Source organism: Ylistrum balloti, unplaced genomic scaffold (assembly GCF_031769215.1).
Source record: "Ylistrum balloti isolate Yb309-2 unplaced genomic scaffold, AGI_CSIRO_Ybal_v1 Utg370466, whole genome shotgun sequence".
NCBI classification, from domain to species: domain Eukaryota; kingdom Metazoa; phylum Mollusca; class Bivalvia; order Pectinida; family Pectinidae; genus Ylistrum; species Ylistrum balloti.
Window position 1 is genome coordinate 75,212 of NW_026782307.1, and position 18,448 is coordinate 93,659.

At 34.9% G+C, this 18,448-nt stretch overlaps 1 protein-coding gene across 1 annotated transcript; it reads left to right on the forward strand.

Moving 5' to 3' along the window:
- Positions 1 to 10,527: 10,527 nt before the first annotated feature.
- Positions 10,528 to 13,083, forward strand: LOC132555244 (collagen EMF1-alpha-like). The gene is made up of 2 exons (XM_060219592.1): positions 10,528 to 10,765; positions 12,749 to 13,083. Exons 1-2 carry the CDS (start codon positions 10,528 to 10,530, stop codon positions 13,081 to 13,083), a joined length of 573 nt encoding a protein of 190 aa, XP_060075575.1.
- Positions 13,084 to 18,448: the final 5,365 nt, after the last annotated feature.

Genomic DNA, 18,448 nt, shown 5'->3' on the forward strand with positions numbered 1-18,448 from the left:
ACTTCAATTCATGACGAAGACACAGATAGACATCCCATTAAATACTCCAATCCAGGACAACGGCACAAATAGACATTCCACTTATACTCCAATCCAGGACAACGACACAAATGGACATTCCACTAAATATAGACATCCCACTCAATACTCCAATCCATGACAACAACACAAATAGACAGCCCACTTTTACTCCAATCTAGGACAACGACACAAATGGACATTCCACTAAATACTCCAATCCAGGACAAAGACACAAATAGACATCCCACTAAATACTCCAATCCATGACAAAGACACAAATAGACATCCCAATAAACGTAGAAAATATTTTGACTTTTCTGAATTTCTTCTCAAATAAATTGTCCAAATAAGGTTGGCGATATCAGTTGACTGACGTTGATTAAGGTTAAACGAAGTAGGGTTACGATAGCACGGTACACCGTGGAACAAACAGCGTGATTTAATCTGTTATATGAAATGGCAGTAAATATACAGAAGCGAATAATTTCTACTTTCTCTTTTTATTGTTTATTCATCCGAGCAACAAAACCTGTAATAACAACACCAATCAGATACATTTGCACTCACGCCGTTCCGTCCCACACACGTGTTCACTGCCCTTACTGACCTAGCCATATATACATCATATATATTACGGAATGATAATAAAACGAAAATAAAATTTACTTAGGTTGCGCTACAAGAAACTATGTATTAAGATCCAGATCATATTGATATGACTTTATTATGAATAAATAAACATATGAAAAACGCGGCACTAGAAAGCTTTCTTAACCTGTTATAGAAAACATTATACAAGCACTAGGTTTAACAGATATAAACATCCAACACATCATTGTCCAAGCACTAAGTTTATCATAGCTCCCGAACACAGTCCTTTAGTAAACAAGTTCCAAAATACGTTTCACTCGGAATTGTAGGGATCATCTTCTGTCATAAAGCTAGAGCTCTTTTGACGGTCTCATTTTGATTGTCCCTGAAGATGTACGCAACCAAGCTAAATGTTTTCATGTCTATACCGCACAGTGTTATCGGTACTGAACAGTGTTATCAATACTTCACAGTGTTATCGGTACTGAACAGTGTTGTCTTTACCGCACTGTGTTATCTATACCGCACGGTGTTATCGGTACTGAACAGTGTTGTCTATACCGCACTGTGTTATCTATACCGCACAGTGTTATCTATACCGCACGGTGTTATCGGTACTGAACAGTGTTATCAATACTGCACAGTGTTATCGGTACTGAACAGTGTTGTCTATACCGCACTATTATCTTTACCGCATTGTGTTATCTATACTGCACGGTGTTATCGGTACTGAACAATGTTGTCTGTACCGCACTGTGTTCTTCTTTACCGCACAGTGTTATCTATACCGCACAGTGTTATCGGTACTGAACAATGTTATCTTTATCGCACAGTGTTATCGGTACTGAACAATGTTATCTTTACCGCACAGTGTTATCGGTACTGAACAATGTTATCTTTACCGCACGACACTGAGATACGACACATCAATATGTCGTGCGCTTCGGAAGGAGACACGTTGCGATACACGACAGGTGTAAATTTGTCAATATATCAGCAGCAAGGGCTTAAATATATTTGTAACATTTTTGTAATGTATTATTGAAAATATTGTTTAATGCATTGTCTGATACACTTTTATTAGATTGTCTTTAAATTCATATCTTGATAAGACAAATTATCTTGGTTTTATCTAAAAATTACAAGACTGTGTTGATTCAAGTTTGATGCTGTCTTTTGGATTATGGCCTCTAGCTTTTCCCTCAGGAATAACGTTTAGTAAACGTTGATATGTCGATTAACACTCCCGAAATTGAGAAGAAGTTTCAACACGACCAGGAAGATGGGACCGTAATCACATCCGAAGAAAGAGTATTTGTCCACTACATTTTCTAGAATACAGGAGGGTGTCAATTTTAACCATTCTGTAGCCACTTTGTGAAATACGTATTCTTTTTACCGAGTATATGTTCCTACGTTGTATAATTCTTAATTTGTATAAAATGTGCAATTAACTTTGGTGTCTTTTATAGAATTTCCAACTGGCTATGGTCAGCATTACCATAATGACCTAAATTCAGACAAATGGTCTTCCAGTAAGAGCTGTTCAAAATTGCAAAATTACATGTGACTCTTTGAGATGCAGTGAACAGGTCCCTAAGGATTTATAGGATTAACGTTTTGCCAAATGTGAACTATTATTCTCTTGTGGTGGTAATTTTGTTACTTTAAATTACTTTGGGTTGAAGGAGAGATTTTTGATAATTTCAATAATATTCTATCTAAAATATACATCATAAGTCATATTTCTGCTTTATCAATTTACGACGATGAATAGAAAATCGATATGTTTGACTTTGTAAGAACTTAACTATAATTATATCATATTATTTTTGTCACTAAAACTAAAGTTTTAAATGGTGTTATATAGGCAGATGACCTGAAATGAGTATAAAGTTGCAAAAAATCAGGAAAATATAAACATGTCGATAGATTCTAAACTCTGACTCAATAAACCTCTGGCCAAGTATGAAAATTCAAACGGAGACTCCTAAAAATGCCAGGAGAATAAGACCAGATATTGCGGAAGGGCAAGCGTCTTCTGCTTCATCGCCGACAGCCGGTTTATAAATCCAGGTAAATAGTAACAAGTGTATGATTGTGAATTATACCAAAATAAACATCTAAAACTAATAGGAAATATACTGAAAGGAAAACGAAACGCAATTAGGAATTTCCAGGTCAACTACGGGAAATAGAAAAGGGTTTTAGAATGTAATTATGGTGTAACTGGAAGATAGGTGACCACTCTGTCATCTACGAGAATTTCATTCGTGTACCTTAAGTAAACCTTTCAAATTTGACGTTGATTCAAGTGTACCCAACTCAAAATGAAGTGCGTTCTGGACCATCAATATTGTGTGTGCCCACCCCCATCCCTCTCCCGCGAGCTGTAGTAACTACACGAACTCTTTTGTGCATTGAATTGATCGGGGTATCAACCCTCCTCATTGGTATACGATTTCATTCCTCATCCAGCGCCAACGCCAACTGAGCGACGTTAATTGGAGGATTCGGCCTACGTCTTATCCTTCTGTCCAACTCGTCCCATAAATGTTCTATTGGGGAGAGGTCAGGGTTGTATGGGGGCCAGTCTAAGGTGGGCACATTGTGATAACCACGGAATATCCTCGCTACATGCGGCCGGGCGTTGTCCTGCTGAAACGTCAGTTGACGTTGCTGTACTAGAGGAACAACATGCGGCGCTAGGACTTAATCTCTATAGCGGACAGCCGTGAGATTTCCGTGAATAACGACCAGAGGAGTCTTGATACCATGCGCAATCCCTCCCCACCATGACCACGATCCTCCCCCAAAGCGGTCATTCTCTGTCACGCAAGCATCTGTATAGTGCTCGTGGTTACGGCTACACGACGTCGGCCGTCTGCCCGGTAAAGCGAAAACCTGGACTCATCTGAGAACAGGGCCCTTCTCGAACGTTGCATTGGGAAGCGTCGTACGGAATGTGCGTTCAGCCAATGTATTCGTCTGACACGTCGCCGCGCATTAAGATGTGGTCCAACATATGAACGCCGCAGTCTTAGACCGAAGGCACGCAGTCGAGTACGCATTGTTTTTGGATCAATTGAAACATGATGACGCCCAATTGTGTTCCTTGCTATTTCCGTTTTGGATGAGACGGCAAATGTTCGATGGATGGATTGCAATGGCACGACCCCTGTCAACTTCGGACAGTCGTGGCATTTTTACGGTGGTGAACTGTTTATGCTGAAAATGTGTGAAATCGAGACGGATATGTCTGAAGATTCGCACACACAGATTTTGAACCAATCCTTTATACTGGGTTCGAGATATTGTGCTTTTGTCTCTTATTCTTATGTACAAGCGGCGTGCGCAGTTTAGTTTTGCATCAGTGCTTTTAATACGGTACCATAGGGACCTAACTCAAATGCACACATTTGTCAAGTTTCAAGGGTGTACGTCAAGGATTTAATTTACAATATTAACTTTCTGCTAATTGCGTTTATTTTCCCTCTCAGTATATATTGAGTATGAACTCGTGAAATGCGTGAATTTCTTGTTGACAAACTTTGTAGAGTTTGGTGGTAAAATCTGTCAATAACCTACTGACATCTCCATGTGCCCCTCTCAATGACGACTTGCGAAGAGCGAGCTCTTCAAATCAGATAATGGTTTCCTCATTCTTTTAAATTTACATTAAAATATATGTATAGACATGCTGATGATGTCTTATCTTTTAGTTGCAGGCTATTTATTTACTGTGTGTTGTCCTACATACCTACCGGAATGGATATCAAGGACATTACAGACTTTTCTAGATAAACCCCGTAGACAACGACAAATTTTTATTCAGTCTTAAAGCTTTCCATCCCACTCAAGCATAAAAGATAATTTAAGAACCGACGTCCAGCAAGATGCATCATAACGTATTGATTTCAATTTACCTCTGACTTACTTGTTACTTAGGCCGTTTTCATTGACGCGTACGAAGAACACAACAGAGTTCCAGTTATATTGAGTAATATAAACATCGATGCCGATTCTTCAGAAGTGCAAACTTGTAGCCTGTGTATGGAAATGAAAGTCTTTTTGCAATTCAATAGACAGAATAAATTCAGCAATCTTAATTATAGTATCCGTCTGAATAAATTTCGACAATATATCACCAACATAGCAATTTTTTCATGAAAATATTGTCGTAATTTGGTCCTTTAAAAATCAAATCAAATGCGCTTTCTGGCAATATTAATTTTGATCATATAACTGTAATTTAGAGGTTGCACTTTTCAAAATTCGAAGTCGATGAAATTTAACTTTTGTACTGATGATGACTTTTTGAAAAAAAATTCAGCAGAAAGTAAGCTAAAAAAAACCCCAAAACAAAAACAATTTGTCATTGTACTTCTTTAACAGCTACAGACGTCATAATATGTGTTATAGAACATATGAAGTTTCGCTTATGAAATTTCACTTTTTTTCCAAAACGTTATGCTTTGATAGAAAAAATGTTTGGGAATAGGTTTTAAGAATGGGTTGATGTGACTTGTTTTTGGAATTTTCACCCAATAGTGATTCTTCTTGAAATTCAAGAAACAAAAATATATTTGGGTCGTAAAATTGAAGAAATGTGATCCACCAAGTCATTATTCACGTTTGTCAAACTTGTGATTTGTGTTGATATTTCATGCAAGGTATTGTTGAATTCTGCACAACAATTCCAGAGTTATGCTCAAGGGAAGTGTCTATCAAAGGTAAAACGTTAAAATCCTAATCAACTACGCCATCAGAAAATGTAGTCCACAAAAAAAAAGCTACAGAACGTCATATGGGTTTCATACAACCTTGAATCATTGAACTTACAGATCAACACAAACCTCTAGGAGTCGTACTGTGTAGTGACGGAACATGGAATAAACATGTAGAAGAAATTATTAGAAGGGTTTCTAAATATATAGCAACTTGACGTAGATTAAAATTAACAGACACACTTTCAAAACAATGTATCTCGTATACATAAGGCCATTATTAGATTACGCTTGCGAAGTACGGGATAATTGTGGAGTTATTATGTCATCAAATATCGTCAAAAATCCAACTAGAGGCAGTCCGAATTGTGACCGGTTTACCCATATATACTAGATCTGACTTACTATGAAGAGAAACGGGTTAGGAGAACTTGAATTAAGACGTCAACATCGAAAATTCTCCATTTTTTATACTATTAACGGGACCACGACATCTTTCCTCGCTGATTTTCTTCCTGAACATATTGGCAATCTCACTAAGTATAACGCAGAAACGCATATCAGTTACGACAGAAAATTTACCGTCTTCAATCTCTGGAATGGATTAGATGAGTCTTTAAAAACTGTTGGTTCACTGAATTTGTTGAAAACCAAACTATGCACAAGAAGCACCAACAAGCTTAAACCGTGTTTTTTATCATATGGTCCTCGTAAGCTAAATATTCTTCATTGTCGTTTGAGAAATAGAGCAAACTCACTCAATTCTGACCTGTTCAGAGCCAATCTCACGAACTCTGCATCTTGCTCCTGCGGGCTTCCCTCCGAAGACTCCTTTCATTACTGACTTCACGGTACCAACTATATGCAAATTCGTAACACCCTATCTACCGAACTGTCGTGGTATCCGGTGATATTTTGATAAACGATCTTTTCAACGGAGACGTAAGGCTAAGTTCAGTTGAAAACTCGCTTGAAGCTATGGCTGTTCAAATATTTATTGATGCGTTTGAGCGATTTGGCTAGTTATCTGCATTCCCCACATTTCCTCCTTTGTAACATATACGGCCTTATTCCCTCCTTACCTACCCTCCCTCCTTCTCTTCAGTCCTTCCCTAATGTTTCAATCAAAAGTTATTATATATATATATATATATATATATATATATATTATATATATATTGTTACATTGCTTGTTGTTTAAGTATTGGTGTATAAATTATGTAATGGAGAGGGCTTTATTAGTTAGTAAAACTTGTGTCCAATCCTATTGTACGAACTTTATGCAATAAAATAATTATTAAATCAAAATCTTGTATCATGAAAATATTCACAACTTTTCGGTTTTACACACACTAAGCGGTAGAAAACATCATTCTAATCCGCATGTTATCTACATGTTTATGTTACAAACCAATAGCCTAATGCCCTGAGTTACCTTTCATTTTCTCCATTAAAATCTTGATTTTAAAACTCACAACTTAAGAATAATCAGATGATTTGACTGGTCAAAGAACGGAGTATTGTAAACTTTGTCCACGGACACTGTTGGTCGTACGATCTTTGACCAAAAATTATTCATGAAGAAAGACAAAAATAAATAAAGGAAAAACGAAGATCTACATAACTTTTCAAGTTCCTACAACTGTGTTACGGGGAAACTTATACATGTTTAATACAGATATTATCACTAGATTATTACTGTAATTTCTTTGTTTGTACGAAAAAAAGCAGCTTTCTGATTCGTCTTCAATGAATATAATATCTGTTTACATGTTCACTCGATGCCTGATTCACTCGATGTCTGGATCGCTGTCATTCAATGATTTAAATGGATTGAAATGTTAGATATCCATTTCATAACCGATAGATACATCTTAAATATCTGTTTAAAATTGTGTACTTTCTATTAATCATAATATTTTAAAGTTTGCATAACCATTTCCTGAACAACGTCGAAAACAGGAGCGACGCAACACCATTTCATATCATTATCGTTCGAAGAGAGTAAATAATGTTTTTGTGTATGCAATTTTAGATTCAGATTAATTCACATTAATTCTGTCACGCGTATAGCGTGAAACGAAAGATCATTTTACAAAGTAAGAATTGAAACATGGCTAGCAAATTAAGTTTTGGCAAATTACACAATCACATACAGAGTAAAAGATCTTATTAAAGCGGCGGGTTGAAAAGAGGCTCCAATCAAAACAGCGATAGTCTGTAGACACAAGAGCTAGTGTCGACTAGCGCTTGTTTAAAGCTGATAATCGTTATCAATTTCTATTAGAGAGAGTTATAATTTTGTAAAGAGCCTTATTTTAAGTATTACAATACTTGCCTGAAACCAAAAGCATGGGGGAAATAACGAAATCTAACCATTTAGTCCCTTTTAACAAACAACGAACTACAACCTCGTAAAACATTCAAGTATCTTACGATGTACAAATACAATAAACAACGAATAAATAACGGATTTATCAGGGGTAAAATGTGTTAGTTTTTTGTTTTTGTTTTGTATTTTTACACATTTTCTAGTGGAATGTGACGGGCCCGTTCGTGAATGGATTTTGAATACGTCTTGTCACACAAACTGTTACGCGTAGTGACTTGCTATAGAAATTTACTTTCTTCATTAAATTATTCAATTTATACATTTAGGTGGTGTATTTGTTTTTAACCTTTCTGTGAAATGAACTTTAAGCGCAATCATTCAGTTTGCAAACAGGATCTTCTTCCACGCAAGCATGAGACTAAAAACAAATTGATCAATGCTTCAATGTAAATCCTAAACATAATCAGTTCTTTAAATCAAGTAGTGTAGTCAATGAAGTGTCCGTATTTGGGGTAAATTACAGTCTTTTCATATTGATGATGAATCTTTTTTTAAAATTAATCATATTTTCTTGTAAATTATTTACAAAAGGATCTGGAACAAGTTATTTAAACTTTTAGTTGTCATTTTATCAATACATTACAAAACAAAAAAATCACAATATCAAGTCATCATTAATTTACCTAAATATTGGCTAATATATTTTAAATAGATGGGAGTGAGTGAGAGAGAGAGGTTCGGTGGACGTGGGGGGATGGGGGTGGTAGAAGGGATGGCGTCATTGGAAGTAAAATGATAACAGAGCTTCATGGTTAAAACCTGTTGCTACATGTTATAACATATGAGTATATACAGGACAGAGATGCACTTAAACTTTACGTTTGTAAACTGATTTAAAAGAAAAGGGTAGTTTAACACTAACCGTACAACCATCATGATCACTGATTGACCTATCAATATCTATAATATATGAGTATATACAGGACAGCGATTCACTTAAAAGAATTGGATCAAGTAAACTTGATATAGTATGACCTACACGAGTGGGTTCTAATATAACATTTGACAAACGGGGAATTCATTATATCTACAAAAGCATGCGTTGGTGCAACAGTTAATAAATCTACACTGAAATCCCCTGCAATAATAACATTTGGTGACATGTCAAACGCATAATGGATAGCTGATCTAAAATTGTCCCAAAATGGTAAAACAGAATTTTCAGGTCTATAAATGGTGCCAACGGTATAAATGAATTACGAAAAGTGATTTGTAGCCAGATGGTTTCATCGCTATTATATTCAAGGTCTGTTAATCTAGTTACTTTTAGAAAATTATTTACGTAAACAATAATGCCCCCACCAGCAAAATTTCTATCACGTCTAAAAGGAGAAGGAAATACCGGTATAAGTAGATCATCTATGAAAACATTATCGTCTAAGTGACTTTCAGTAAAACATAAAACATCCAATTCACCAGTAAAATCTTCAATAAAATCTAGCTGATTTCTGATACTTCTTACATTTAGATGAAATATTGAAAGCTTGTCAAAGGATGAAAAGGTGAACACTCCTAAAATTCGCACCATATCGTCAAACTAAGATGAATGGATGTTGACAGATGTATTGACCAATGCTTGACACCGATCTATTTATATAACCCTGTAAGCGTTGTCGTCGGTGCTATCGACCAGATCTCTTTAAAGTGACTGGACTGCCGACTCAGTAAGTATTACTTTCTTCAATCTCTCTTCTTAGCTTATGTATTGTCATTTATAGATTTCATTTTAATGTCCATGAAGAGTTGACGATATTTTCCACCAGATGAAACTTTAGATAAGATGTGGAAATTGAAATCAGTTTTAAATATTCTTTTTACAACGAAGGATATCAAAAGTTTTAGTAACGAAAGAGCCAATACTATTTACAGCTGATCACTTAGAATGTAAAATTATATAAAAATACTAAAATATATGTAACGAATCATTGGAAACCGTTTAGGAACAAACAAAATAAAATAATCCTACAATGAACACACAAAAGTTTAGCACATTTCAACCGAAAGTAACAACTAGATACAGGACAGATAAATGATGAACTAAGATTAATTAAACAGGGTTTCTAGTGTTTGTATGACACGTCAATTATGTATAGGGCTAAAATTGCTAAAATCTTGGAGGAGACTGATGAAAAATAGAATTGTTAAAAAATGTATACACATGTATACAGTCTTCACAAACTCATTAGATACCATAGATTGCAATATTAAATTATTTCACAACCTCGAAATGTCACATAAATTATTTGTGTATCAACATAATTTTAATGATAAAGGCAAATTGAAAATGACATAACAAACATTATATCTGTCTTATCTTAGTAAAATCGTTATATATATTCTCTTAATTTTGTTTCTTTATCTTAGTGTGTTTTACCGTGTATATCATTGATACGTCAGAAAAAGGATATCAAATGAAATACAAAAAATCAATATTGTTTTAAATAGATTATGTACAAAGAAGACAGTAAAAGTATTCCTCTGTTAATCAACTGCTTCCATTTCTTATAAGCGTCAAAGTTATGTTCTGTAAAATGGCATAATTTTAGCTGCACGTGCAATACGATCTTGTTCTATTTCTACGCACAACTTCGGAGCAGCTGGACTCTTACTTACTTACGATCTTCGTATTTCTACTTTTCTACTAAATTTACTAAAAAAGTAATAAGACTAGAGAGCAAAGAGATGACCAAGAAAATAAATTATCTTTTGTAAACATCGACTAGAATTATAATTTTGTCAACACGAAAGTATTCGTTTGTTTCTTTTTGTCCTTACCCTTGTGTTTATTTTTAGATTATGGCCACAGTAGGACCTGGAGGAATTCCAACGACCCTGTTTGGGTTAACAGCATCGTCAGTGGCTATATCAACGTATTGGGTGGAGCTTCTCTCTTTGGGTTTTGTAGTGGGTAGGAAAAAACCCATTATTTGGGTGTTGGATATGAACAAGGAGTACTGTGTTCGTTCCACGTTCGTTTGTTACGATCATGAGATGGATTATGCCACATTTTGCCCCAGGAAAGGAGGGCTGGGGGGTTGGTGGGCTATAAGTTTTGTCAGCGTGTACCCGAATGACCGTAATTTCCGCAGTAACACACCTTTATATACACTAGAAATAACAAAATGTAGATTAATGTATCACAAATATCATCCAACACGTGACTATTATTTCATCATTTTTTATGGTAAAGAAAATGGTTGTTTCACTCCTCAGATTTCACTGTCGGTAATAAACAATTGATTTCGTTTAAATCGGTTTTAATCTCCATAAAATAGTAATTTATGTTTAGATGTAAACCTCTGTCAATTATAAGGACCATCAGATTTGTAATGTCTCTTTTTAATGTCTTTTCATAACGAATAATGAAGACGCAAGTTTGGAATTTGTATTGTCATAATAAACGTCCTTTTTCATGGTCAATTAATGAAGACGTACGGTTGAGATGTGTATTGTCTAAATAGACGTTATTTTTTTAATGGGGAAATAATGAAAACGTATGGGCGACATTTGTATTGCGTAAATAGACGTCGTTTTTTATGGGGAAATAATGAAAACGTATGGACGACATTTGTAATTATTTGCTAAATGTCGTCTTGTCATGGCGAAATAATCAAGACGTATAGACAGGATTATATAACTTACTGAAGATTTTTTTCATAGCGCAAGAATTAAGTTGAATAACCTAAATTTGTAATTCCTCGAAAAATTATGAAGACGAACGGACGAGATTTGTAAATACTTACTGAATATCACAGCACCATGAAAAAGACCTTTGGTCGAGATATGTATTTTCTTGCATAATGTCGCCTTTGTAACACTTATTTTATGATATAAGATGTGTATGAAAAAGTAGCACATAGCACCACGTTTTAAACTTCTTAACAACGCTCATTTTACTAAAAAATGCATTCTTTGACATAACAATAGCATAAGTTGTAAAATGTCTTCAGTCTTATACTGAAATAACAGCAAACGTTTGGCGAAATGTCAAGAGGTGTTGACGAAATAACAGGACCTATTTTATTAAATTAAAGAACGTGTGTACGAACTATTAGCTGATACTTGAATATAAATAATTGGTCTGATATTTGATACACTTTGTTATTTATAATATTCTATTTCCTTTTAGTTTTCAGACTTCTTATCAAGAATGTTGAAACAAGATACTGTAAGCGAACAAATATTAGCGAGAAGTTTAGCTTTTCCTGCTGAAAGTATTGCGCTGTAATATAACTGTGATTATTCCTGAATAATGTTTATATAGCAACCTTTATGTATACAAACATTCATCATTGCACTAATTGCCAAACGGTGATAATGCGCTAAAATTGTATTGCTCCAAATCAAATGCATTTCCATTGTTCGACGATAAGAATCTCTGCGTATAATTTCGCAACAAAAATGAATATTAAGATGAAAAAAACAAAAAACAAAAAAACTGGACAATTAGACCGAAAAGGGGGATCCTATAATATGTTGAATGACATATTAATGTCACCTGTTATCGCCAAAGCTGCACATGTCAACAATGTCATGAAGAGCTATCAAAAGGATCCAAGAAGTCCGTATTATTCTTTATATAAATGTTCGCAAATTTGCACATTTTAAGTAGTGGAGGCGATAAATTCAATTTTCCAATTTCCGATAAAAAAAAATCCCCAAGAAATATCAACAAAACGAAACAAATCAATATAATGTTTCGAACAAAGTTGTATATGTTCTTATTCCTTGGAATCAAAAGATCGGACAATTTAAACAGATGTATTGCAAATTTTATATACTCTACAATCAAGATCTGTACGGTAAAAAGTTGGAGGAAACTGTTAGGCGTTGAGACAAAGGGGATTTAACCAGATTATCCCAGAAATGTCAGAAAAATCATTACTAAAGGACAAATTATTATCATGGATCATATTGAAAGTGCCATTAAAAAACATAGAAGCGGTGATCGCTTTCCTCAACCAATATCTTGGGACATGATTTGAATACGTTTGAAAATGTTATTGTTTCATTGCAGGAGCGCTTGTGCTAACTTCGACAAACGTTAATGAAGGTCCACCGGGTCTTCAAGGCGCTACGGGAGCCACTGGTGTTACCGGAGTAACAGGATCAAATGGATTGTCACCTACCGGAGCAGCTGGAGTTACTGGACCCACAGGTAAAGCAGGTCCTACAGGAGCAACTGGAAGTTCGGGAGTGGCTGGAGTTTCAGGGGTTACTGGACCTACAGGGGCTACTGGAGCTTCAGGGTCTGGTGGAGCTATAGGACAAGCCGGAGATACGGGGGCTACTGGACCTACAGGGGCTACTGGAGCTACCGGGCAATCCGGAGGAACTACTGTAATACCATGAACAATATCAAAAGCAAACAAAATGTCAAAACAGTATAGGGGGAGGTGCACTTATACAAATTTCTACAAATGTATTAAATTCCAATACTGCATAGTTTCTAAAGAATGTGCTGTGCATTTGTATATCTTGAACTCTATCATTATTAAGATTCCATTTAGAACAATAATTCCTAGTTAAGTTTTCTATCATAATGTTTACGCTATTATCATTATTTGGTTCAGAGTTATACTCATACTTTTCCATGTTTACGTTTCTTTTTTATAGCAGGCTGTGTTGCAATACGACTAACATACAAACTATTGCAAAGGATATAAATTTCGGAGTATTTTGTTTTACCTTTGAGGATATCATCGCATCCTTACAAATCAAAATTGATAGAGAAAAACAATAATAATGTGTTATATAATTGCTGTGAAAAATGCATCCATTTTGCTTTCAACATTTCAATAATTGAAAATCAATCCATATTTCATTAATATCCTGTATTTCTTAAAATACATCATAACTCGTAACTTTTCACGGGTTAAAATTTTCGCGATTGTCGTTTCAAACGATCGAATTATATTTTAACGAATCTAAAATTTCTCGCTCATGATGTAAAAGGTGTAAAAGGACATGTTGTATACACAGATCTCATTATCTCCTGAGCTTAATTTTCGCGATCAATTTATTGTACCTCGAAATGGCGATAATATCTGCCCCCATCCCCCCTCCCACCCCCACCCGCGAAAATAATATCCTATGCGGTAATTCCTAATCTTCGATATTGCAAATCACCATGAGCTACTTAATCATTGTCATTCTACGCCTAGCATTTCAAATGAAACCTCACATGGCTGTGCATAATGGTTTCCTACAATGTATACAAATATTGTCACAATTATAACAACTATTTTCCCGTTTCAATAGTTATGGTCGATTTTATTATCAAGAGAAAATAATAATTTATAAGATAGTCGACCTACGTTACCTCGTTATTTCATTATCTCCAGAGCTTAATTTTCTCGAAATAGCGATAATATTAATTTAAAACAGTTCATTGCCTCCTATTTGTTGGCACTGTAGTATGTCCAAGTCAATGTTCAAGACAATTGTCAATAATTTAAACACATAAAAATATCAAAAATTATAAATGTATTTAAATATAACTTTTGTATATTAGTTGAAACTCTTTCAATTATCACTGAATAACGAATGAAGAAAATAGTGTTAAATGAAACTTGACATTCGTTTTGTCGCAAATTGTACTGGTGAGGTTCATTAAGGATCCTACATGTAGCTGTAAATGAATTTTCATTTCATATAAGGATTATAAATCAATGATTTTTATTTTACCGCGCCACTGAAGAAGTAAAATGAAAAAAGTCTTCACGACTTTCATCAATCTCTTACTTATTGAAACGAAGATAATTTTCTGTTTATCATGTAATGTAGCTTCTTTTTCAAACATTTGCGGAAGCAACATTTAATATGACTGATGCAAAAAAAAAATCTAACTTGGCGATAGTCTGATCTATATTCCTTTCTTAGGTGACGTCACATTACATATGTCCCCACTAGGACATGATGACATCATGGAAACAGATTATCTAGGCCATACCATACATCCGATAACAACACCAATATACATGTATTAAATCTACAGGAACCTCGGTTCTATTTTTGGTATTCCTTTGTAAAAGATTTTCATAACTATTTTGTTTTCCAAAATAAGAGAAAAAGTGATAGTCAACAAGATCCCCCTCCCCGCAAGTTAATTTGTAAAATAAATACATTATAGTGAGCAACATGGAAAACACAAGTTTTAAAACCATTTATTGTTTATATGGCGGTTAAAGCTCGATTGTTGAAAGTGATCAATGTAACAACAATTTAACAGCATGATACTGTGAATGTTGAAATCATCTTATCATACCTTTATTTCCGTTTTGAATGCTGGAAAATGAAAGTTATTATATCTTCAGAAGATATCCTGCCGAAAGCAATCATACAATCAGGTACAAGCAGCTTGTTTAATCAGTCTCCATACGTAATATATATATCAAGTCCCATCTAAATTTTATCATTACGTAGGCAGATATCCTTTGCAAAGCAATCAGTCATTGAGGTCACAGCAGCTTCATTAGATATTTGCGGAATTAATCGTAATCTAACTTCAGTGCGTAGTTAAGGTACTAAGTCTTCTTAGCAAGACTCATAAGAAGATGATAATTCCTTTGAAAGAAGTGCGTAACGCGATCCTTAAGAGATTTAAGAAATCAGCCAATCACGTCACAGCAGTCTCATTAAATATGCATAGAATTTGCCGATCATCAAACCTGAACAAGAAATTAAGGTTATAATTCTACAAAGCAAGTTTCCTAAAACATCTTGTCATTACTTCACAAGATAATGTGTAGAAAACAGAGTGATTAAAGAAATCAGCCAATCAGGTCACAGCAGTCTCATTAAATAAGCGCGGAATTCACCATTAATCAAACTTGGGCAAAGGATCAAGGTAACATGTGTACCAATCAAGCTTCATCAAAATCCAATCAGTCATTCAAAACGTATCATGCTAAAACCAGCATCCGGACGCATGGAACCCAGTTTAATATCTCCGCCAACTTCGTTGGGCGGGTGATGGAAAAAATTATGATGGACATTTTCATTTTGAGATGTAACGCGTTAGGATGCAAAAGTTTGAACGTGGACGTGACATTTTCAGTTTGTTTGTGAACTAAACACCAAAGTGTGTTAATGTTATGTTCTAACGGTTCTCTAGAGGTTAGTTGACAGTTGATTCTCGCAGACTTGTCCTGAAAAATACAAGTACATATATTTAGATAAAAACGGAATTATATTAAACTGCAGGTACATACTTGCTGTACATATATAAATGAAAAGCAAATTAACAAACTTTTAAAAGAAGTTGTGTAAAAGAGATTTCAATAGATTATTCTTGGCTAATAATTTCATCCCAGGTAAGTTCGCCTCATGTTCATTTCGCCCTATGAGAATTATACAAAAGGGTTACAAATGTGCAATTTAATTTCGCCCCAATCTTACGTTCGCCGTCCCTGTTCATGGAAGGAAAGGGTGAAAATGATACGGGGACGAACATTTTCCGGTATACAGAAGCTGATTAAATTTTAGCACATATTTGTTAGATGGTTATCCCTTTCAACTTTTGTTTAGCTGAATCTTTCAGTAAACAATTGTAATAAACTCAGTAGAGTTTTATTATAATAAAATGCACGCATTAATGATAACAAATTCGTTCTCGAATACACTAGAGTCAGTAACGAAATAGGAATTCAGAAACTGAAAGCCGGTCACTATGTTTATATTAAGAATCGGGAATGACGTAAGATATGGATAATAACACATAGAGAAAGATCAAAGATCTATTAAAGAACAGATGTAGCCGCACTTGACTGTCGAGTACAGTTCAAAGGGAGACTACTGTACTCGGTATATTGATGAAAATAACAGACAATTTCAGAAGTATGTTCACCTACTTAAACACTGAATGTTTTTGAATGCAGAAAATGGACAAAACGTGCGCGCACGAATTGTTTCAAAATTATTGATTTGAATCATGAAGGCCACTTATATAAGATTATCACAACACTTATGTTAGACAAAATACTGAAAGTCGTTTGTGAATCATATTCACATATCTAATTAAGATGTCTACAATGATAAGTGAATCACATTCACGTAAAAATGTTGGATTTTAATATTCATGCACCTATTCAAGGTTCATGTATCATTGAATTACACTGAAAAACTTCCAAATTCATTCAATTTCATATGAAATTCATTGACCTCTACACTGTACTCCTGGAGCGGTATATGTCCCATCAACTGTCACATGGTTAGACTGAGAGGTTCATGCACCTATGAAATAAGCAAGAATCTATACGAATTCCGTTGTCACAAATTTTGATGTTTACGCACCTACAATGTAAAATGTAAGCTCTATACAGAGGTCTCTAACACGTCCTGTGTCACAGGTTCCTCATTGGAAGAATCATGCACCTCAATATTTAAATTACCATTAAAATTGAGAGAAGACCGGAACTCAAGACACCGAGATTCCGTCAGTGTTTCCGTTCGAAGTGGCAGGAAGAATATTTTGGCGTTCCGCCTACTTAACTTTATTGTAGATGTGATATGAGCCCCTCCCTCCGCAATAAGATGTACTGTGTATTCCGACATTTGAAGAGGGTCGACGATATCTCCGTCAAGGACGAGAGGGTCTCCTGTCATAATGGAAATGTGTATCTGGACCCCATGTTGCAGCAGTGAAGGTTATATACTGTGTGGTATCTGGTCGAGTCGGACCAACTGGAATTGAAACAGAGACAAATAAATAAAGGTAAACATACAACAACAGTAAGGTGTCGAAATTGTAATATATAATGAAACGCGACAAATCAACATATCTAATGAAAACTCAAATCATATCTGTGGCAAATATGGGCATTCTAGGATTGAATTCAATGGCAATGCATTTTCTTCACGGCCACGTTAATTCTCAATGTTGCTTTTCAGTATTGCATTTGTGAATATCATCATTTCATTCCCTCAAGTCTTATCGGTTGGGACAAATGATGTGTATAAGAATACAATGTTTCAATATAAATATAGAATTATAGTTATATATGAGCCAAATAATAAATTTAAAAGTCTCTCACAGCTTCAAGGACTCGTCAGTGATGCAAGGGGCCTAAACTTTGAAACTTAAAAGGTGACAATGCACCTAATATTCAAATTCAGGAGGTGACCGTGACCATGGAAATGAAAAACTGGTCGAAATGAAGGCCAAAAAACTATATGAGCACTATCCCCAATATTCAGCATGTGTTTCATACATACATCTAATATAAATATCCTTATATGTAGATGAACCACATTTTATTCCCGACCTACGTAAAAGGAATGAATCTGACTGCAAGGAGACGGAATTTTATCAATAAAATACAAGTTTAACTATGGACTGTTCAGAGTTCATGACTTACATATGTAAAGTCAAAACTTTTATCAAACTAATCCCTCAAAGTTATTTTATAGACTTGATCTATTTTTGAAAAGCAACGTACTCTGATAACAAACCACGATAAAACCGTCTTATAAAGTCGAGCGTTAACCTGCATGCCACGTTTTAATTCATTCGAGAATGACAGGGTTTACAATATACATTTACTTCACAATAATATAACTAGAATAGCAGATTGAATGGGCCTTACACAATTTTATTGCTACACAGTTAATTCTAAAATGCAAAACAAATCAGGTATGTTTACAGGAGATAATTGATTAAAGAATAAGATAATAAATGATAAAGCCTTTCCAAGATCCAAAAAAGAAAGAGGAATAA